Source organism: Berghia stephanieae, chromosome 7 (assembly GCF_034508935.2).
Source record: "Berghia stephanieae isolate SIO BIC M18660-M18661 chromosome 7, UCSD_Bste_1.3, whole genome shotgun sequence".
Taxonomy (NCBI): domain Eukaryota; kingdom Metazoa; phylum Mollusca; class Gastropoda; order Nudibranchia; family Aeolidiidae; genus Berghia; species Berghia stephanieae.
Window position 1 is genome coordinate 43797041 of NC_088366.1, and position 7500 is coordinate 43804540.

The window sequence follows — 7500 nt, forward strand, 5'->3', positions numbered from 1 at the left end:
CTCGCTCTCATTCATATCACACAATCTGCTACATAGGAATATGTGGCATGCTGTCATTAGCTAATGTCATGGGGAATGCATAAGACAATTAACCAGAACCAGGAAATACTTGTTATTTGAATTAAACAAAAATATAAAAATAAAAATAATAAAAAATACAAAAAAAAAAAAAAAAAAAAACTTAAACAAAAACAAAAACAAAAAACCCAACCCCCCCTCCCCCCCCCAAAAAAAACCCCAAAAAAAACACGAGCAACGACAATAACAAAACATCAAAAAGCAATTAAAAAAAAAAGAAAAAAAAACAAAAACAAAAACAAAACAGAACAAAAATGACACCCAAACAAACAAACAAACAAACAAACAAACAAACAAACAAACAAACAAACACACAAAAACAAAACAAAACAATCAAGAACAACAACGAAAAAAATAACTTAAACAAACAACACAACAAACACCCCCTCCCCTTTCACGCCTCTCAAAAACCACTCTCACTTTGAAGGCGTTTATTTCAATTAAAATTTAATTTCACGATTATCACGGTGGATGAAATAATGAGAGATATTTAATCATCATATTATTGAAATTTCATTTACGCCCCATTCATTCACTGACAGGAATTACTACCGCAACAGGACAATCAGATGAAATGTCCAATCTGTAGTGAGCTGTTCTCTTCCATGGAATCTCTGTGTCATCACCTGATATGTCACAGGACATTCAACATGGAGGCAGGAGAATCGACGGCTGTCAACAGGACGTCAGCCAATGTGACGTCAGAAAGGTCCTCTGCTGTGTTTGGGTTGATGGAGGAAAATGTCCAGGAAAACAAAGGTTTGTATTTTGGGTTTGAATAATAATAGCAAAAAACACACGAAATAACGGACTATTTATCTAAAGAATGTATCTTATAGACGTCACTCAGAAAAGTCAGTGGAGCAGGCACTTATGTTGATAATATCAAGAAATGAAGTGAGTAGGAAAGTGCCAGAAGACAGCAGGGAATAAAAACTTCACGGCGGCGATGGGGGCTCGAACCCGCGACCTTACAGGTACGACACTCCGCCTGGGCGGGGAGATCGTGACTCTACCGTTTGAGCTATCCACGTACCCCCCCCCCCTCCCCAATCGCCGCCGCGAAGTCTTTATTCTCTGTTGTCTTCTGGCACTTTCCTACTCACTTCATTTCTTTTTATTATCAACATAAGGGCCTGCTCCACTCCCTTTTCTGAATTAAAACAAATTCACCCCAAATACCGGAGAATACTCAATGTCTCAATCGCTTCTATGTTACATGTTTGTTTTGAGAGTATTGGCCATTAAGCTTAAATGCTGACCAACTAACTTCGCGGCGTTTGTGCATGTTGAACCTGTGCCCTCCAGAAGTCGGGGAGAAGAGGCTCTAGATTGACTAGAATTTGAAGCGACCTTTTTTGGGGTCGTGGATAGCTCATACGGTAGATTCACGATCTCCCTGGCCAGGCGGGCTTGCCGTACCAGTAAGGTCGCGGGTTTGAGCCCCCATCGCCGCCGCGAAGTTTTTATTCTTTGTTGTCTTCTGGCACTTTCTTACTCACTTCATTTCTTGACTTGTTAGATGTCACTCAACTATTTGCTGTTCTTTGTTTCTCACCAAATTCTCTTTAACTCTGTCCTTACCAGTTATTTTCAGAATTTCCTCCAAACGTCACACCCATCCAAAATATATTTTCTTACTCAAACAGAAAAGCAATAGGTACATTCTATACATGAGCTCTACAACACAGTGTCAAGTTTTTATAACTATAAAGCTTATATATTAACAAAAAAGATATTTAAATTTTGTGATGAACAAATAATAATAATAATAATAGATCTTTATTGTCCATAAATATGAAATTTGTCATTTAGTTACACTTGTTATAACGCTAAACGATAACTGTAACATTGAACAGATATTTCACTCCTACTTATTTTCTCTCTCTCTCTCTCTCTCTCTCTCTCTCTCTCTTCTCTCTCTCTCTCTCTCTCTCTCTCTCTTCCTCTCTTTCTTTCACACGTGCGATATACACAACATAAACATATTCATTTCGTTTTCAATTTGTTACGATTGTGGCAATTCGACACCAAAAATTATCATCATTATCAATTGGTCAGTTAATCTTACATTAAATACATTAATCAGTTAATCAGTCAACGAATCAATCCTTGGTTTTTCTGCACCATATGAAATATTCAAAATTTTTATTGCTGATGGAACGAACGTTGATTTATACTTGTTAGTTCTAAATTTAATCTGACAAAACCTTCTCCCAGATGGTAAAAGACTAAATTCATGGTATAAAATATGTTTTTTTATTGTTGGTAATTGAGAATGCTTTCCTTTCTATTGCTTTTCCATGAATTCTTTCTACTCCATCAAGAGGATGGTTTATTATTTTTGAAATCAAAATGAGAAAATTGATGGTTGTATCGGAACGACTGTTACGATTTTCCTAAAGTTGGTACGGATAGGTTAACATACTATATTATAATTATACGTTTAAGGTTATACTTAGTTTTGTGTGTTGGTTGCCATTATTCTGATGGGCGGAAATACTATCAATACAGATTTAATTTGTATATAGACAGATATTTTTAATAATAAAAAAATCGGATATTTGACCTCTATTTTCTGATTTTTAAGACAACAATATTCGAAAAAAAAAGAAAACGATGAAAACATCCCATGTAAAGGATAAAAATATGAACATTTTAACCAGACTACACCAAGGATTCTGTTTTGTTTATTGTTAAAGGCAGGTCTGATATGAGAGTTAAAAGAAACGAACTGACGTTTTGGTATCAAACTTTCAGTGGACGACAATATTCTATAAATACTAACACGTACAATATGGATAATACGTAAACAGTGCGCTGATCTTAAGTCAAAAGCAAAAGAAGTAAATGAATGGAATAAACACTAGCTCATGTCTTCCCCATTTTTTGACATCGGAATTGGTGTAACTATAAGAAGAAAAAACAAACAAAAACAAAAAAAAACCCACTAACAAACCAAATAATAAAACAGAAGGTACGTCTTTTTCTTTTCAAAGATTACCTTCACATCTCTGTCAACCATTTAACCCTTATATTGTTTTGTGGAAAGAAGTGGGAGAGGGTGTAGGATGACGTCACTTTAATGGCTGAGACAAGGAAAACAAATATGCCCGCTAAGAAGGTTTCTCAGGGAAATGGTTACCTAATGCGGTTAGTCGCACGTCGAGTTTGACTTTGTTTATGAAACCTTTTAAATTCTTTTTTTTTTTCTTATTCAAAAACTCTAGGCAAACCCGAGACCCAATCAAATACTAGCAGTGCTAACTCCAGTCATCCCTTGGTGTGTCCATACTGTCTGATAGAAGGGTTCGAGTCTTTAGAAAGTCTAGAACTCCATCTGACCAGTGTCCATAATGTTAAACCTACTGAAGTGTACACCTGTAACTACTGCAATGCTCCATACCCAAATCTATACAGGTAACTAATTAGTCTGTTGTTTGTAAATATAATAAACAAACCTTTCTTATGGATTGCCCTTTATAGTAGCTCATGCACACGGAGTTGGTATTAAGATGTTATTAAACGACCACAGCTCTTTGAGCTTACCGATTGGTTATACAGCGGATATAGATTAAGTCAAACTCAAGTGTTTTTTTGGATACTTTTTTGGCTCAGACATTTATTATTAGAATTTTGATTAGAGTGTAGCAACAAAATATTCGAGAAATCTAAGGGAAGTTACTCATACATACTTAGTAAATTGTCGGATATAATTGAGTTGTCTCCCTTACATCACATGTCGGTGGTCACAATTGCAAATTATCAAAATAATTAGTTAAGCGTTTTTTGAACAAGATAAAATCTTGTAGGTAACACCACCTAAAAATTTCGATATCGAAAAGATGACGCAACTTTTAAAGAAGACACTTGTTGCTTGCCTGGGAAACTCTATGCATATATTACATAAAACTATTGGAAGAAAATCTTTTGTCAGACTGTGAACACCTTTATCCAGGAAGGAATTTCATTTTCCAACAAGATGGTGCTACATCCCATACAAGCAAAATAACACAAGCTTTTCTTCGAAGTAAGAATGTTTATTTCATAGAGAAAGACAACTGGGCGCCTCAACCACCTGGCCTGAATCCATGGATTTCGCAATTTGGAATTCTTTGACCGAGAAGATTTATAGTGGACAAAGCTCTGCATTCATAGAAGAAACCTTGAGAGAAAGAATTATTTTATGCTTCGTTTTTCTATGATATTGTATTTCTGAACACGGTTTTAAAAAAATCATTGTATCTTTTTTGTTTCTCAATTCATATTCATAACATTTTTTGACAGTCTACGTATAAGGATTTGTTTTGTTTGTATTTTGAATATGATAGAAATCCAATGAAGAGTCTCAGAGATAGCTACCTGCCGACAAAAAGCGACTCGTTTTTTGTGACCACCTGATATATCACACGCTTGAGGAACAGACAAAATTTAATGATTAAATACTAATAACGTGGACTTACAGCTGGAGTGCAATGTTATATAACATTGTCATCTTCATCATTATCATTACCATCATTATTGCCTTCTTCTTCTTCTTCTTCTTCTTCTTCTTCTTCTTCTTCTTCTTCTTCTTCTTCTTCTTCTTCTTCTTCTTCTTCTTCTTCTTTTTCTTCTTCTTCATCTCCTTTTCTACAGTCTTCACCTTATTCTTCCTCTTCCAATTTCTTTTTGTCGTCTTCCTCCACGTCATTGACATCATCATCATCATCATCATCATCATCATCATCATCATCATCATCATCATCATCATCATCATCATCATCATCTTCATAATTTTTCTCAATGAAGTAAATATACATAAACATTGATATTCCCTTCATCCAGTTTGCACGATCACATGACTGTGGTCCACCGTAGCCAGCACGGCCTTGACATCACCTATCCATGTAGCATGTGTGTACAGAGATTTCACAGCCTGGACGCATTGGCCAAACACAAAGGCATCGTCCATTCACAACACCACTCTACAGGCATCGATGCTGCTTTCTGTAACAGGTCCGCACTAGTTAATATTTTAAAATTTAGCAGGGAGTTTGTGGTCGCTGCTAGTAGAGACTATTTTATATCCCCATTCTTTATGGATTTAAGATTATTTTTGGTCCTTAATACTTCTAATATTTAAATGCTGGCTGTGCTTCTTCACCAGTAGGAGGACAGCCTTTTGTGATCCATAGTCTCGATTGGTAGTGGTAAGGGTTATATAGATAATGAAAATTGTAATTTATAGGGTGAATGCTTTTTTTCCTTCCTAATTCAGTCCATTGATTTGTGAAACAATAATGATTACAAGGAAACAAACACACGGAACTTTTATTAAAGTATCAAATTCAGAAATTAAGGAGCAGGCACCGGTGTAAGATCAAAAACTGAACAAGTGTGTATGAAAGGTGCCAGACAAAGCAAGAAATAAAAATACAAGAAAAAAAAAAAACCATCCCAAAAAATCAGTCGACCTCGACTGGGGATCGAACCTCAGACCTTCTGATTACCGGGACTGAACAAGTGTATATGAAAGGTGAAAGAGAAAGCAAAAAGAAAATTCAGAAGGTCTGAGGTTCAATCCCCAGTCGAAGTCGACTGATTTTTTGGGATGTTTTTTTCTTCTTATATTTTTCTTTCTTCCTTTGTCTGGCACCTGTCATATACACTTACTTGTTCAGTTCTTTTTCATCAAAGTACTCGCATGAGTTGGTGTGATTTGTGATTTTTATTCACTGGTAGAAACCGTCAAACTGTGAGAACCGTTCATAAGGTCTAAGTCGTCCTTATGATAATATTCACTGTGTTGGACACAACTAAGGGATAGAATCGGTGACCAACGCATTTCACTATTAATAGCCAATAATATGAGACTTGGGTAAAATTGAATTGTTTCATTTACGGGGAAAAATACAGTCACTTAAAGAGCAAAAAGCTAAAAGTTTTTTTTTTCCGAATCACTTTAACATTAAACTTACTTTTCGGCATTTGTTCACATCAACGTGTCACAGATTGCTTCAAATCGGTTGGTCACAAACAAGTGGGCTATCCCAAATTTTTCGGTTTTAAAAATAATTACATAGGGGTCAAAAGTGGGCGTTGCCCAACCCCCTGAATAGGTTTCGATCATCAATTTAGTTTATTTGCTTCGTTATCGGTATAAACTGCCTTGTTTTTTAACCGAAAACACAATGTGTACATAAGTGTAAGCGGGCTTACCCTTCAAACATGGCTTCAACACGAGGCATGTCGAATTCACGACTGAATGAAGAAACCTCCCCACCAAACAACAATGCCATCATATCAGGTAATGTTTTGCATTTCAATTGTCAGTGAAATGTGTTAGACGCGTAAAAAATAAAATTTAAGACATTAACCCTCTCCTTACCACCTATTTGAAAATCGTCACATTTGTTACGATGCAGTCGTCACTTTTCTCATCCAGCTTTCATTTCTTTTTGCTCTAGCTATAAGAACACGACATTCTGTAATAGAGTTCATATTGTCGAACAATATTATGGATAGAATGTGCTTGTTGCTTTTCTGTTTGAGTAAGAAATGTCGTCTGTTTTTGTGTTGGGTTTGTGTGAAGTTTTGGAGAAAATTCTGAAAATGGCTGGTAAGGAGAGGGTTAAACATGCGTTTCTTGTAGGAAAATTGATTAAATTGACTGCATGTGTGAGAGGGACAGCCCATTATTCCGCAACAGACATGTCCATATGTAAGATGGGATAGCCCATTTAACTAGGGATGGCCCGATGTGTAAGTTGGGTGGGATAGCCAATATATTGAATATAATGTAAATTCTTTGCTCAGTGATGTTGTTTGAATCTGAACAACTCGGCCAACCCATTTGTTTTAATAAAATAAGAAAATTCTGGGATGTATTTGTTGTTTTCTTTTATGACTATCATCATCAAGTACAGTTATCATTCCACACAAAAAGTTTTGAAAAAAACTATTGAATAGTATTTGAGTAATTGGACATTTTATGGGATCGAAATCTTCAATGTTGATTTTCTCAAAACAGTAAAATCTGGGATATCCTACTTGTCCTTAAAAGCGTCCAAATATGAGCGTTTTTATCTATTTAGTTTTTAATATTGACATTAGTTAAAGTACCGACTCATCAATTCCATGCTCCGTACTGCCGTCCTCTAAAATAACCCGACAAAAACAATTTTGGCCAGAAAACTAGTCCTTCAAATATCGATCAATTAAAACGACCATCAGATTGTCAAAAACTCAAACCTGGGACTTAACGAAAACGAGAGTTTTTGACAAGACCAGGGTCATTATCATCGATCGAAATTTGAAGGACAAGACTTGTGTTCTGACTAAAATAAAAAGAAACAAGTGTTGGTTTGTTTTCAGTACAGGGCATGCTTTTTTCAGGACAGGGCAATATACACTGGGCTGACGTTACACAGTATTGCAACA

At 35.8% G+C, this 7500-nt stretch overlaps 1 protein-coding gene across 1 annotated transcript in view; it reads left to right on the top strand.

Annotated features, from left to right (window-relative positions):
- The window catches only part of LOC144977312 (zinc finger protein 423-like), a 57445-nt gene that overhangs the window by 33283 nt on the left and 16662 nt on the right, over positions 1–7500 (top strand). Inside the window, exons 9-11 of the mRNA XM_078922384.1 lie at positions 621–837; positions 3309–3498; positions 4906–5076. Of these exons, the coding sequence (XP_078778510.1) occupies positions 621–837; positions 3309–3498; positions 4906–5076 (578 nt within the window). The remainder of the gene's footprint in view (positions 1–620; positions 838–3308; positions 3499–4905; positions 5077–7500) is intronic.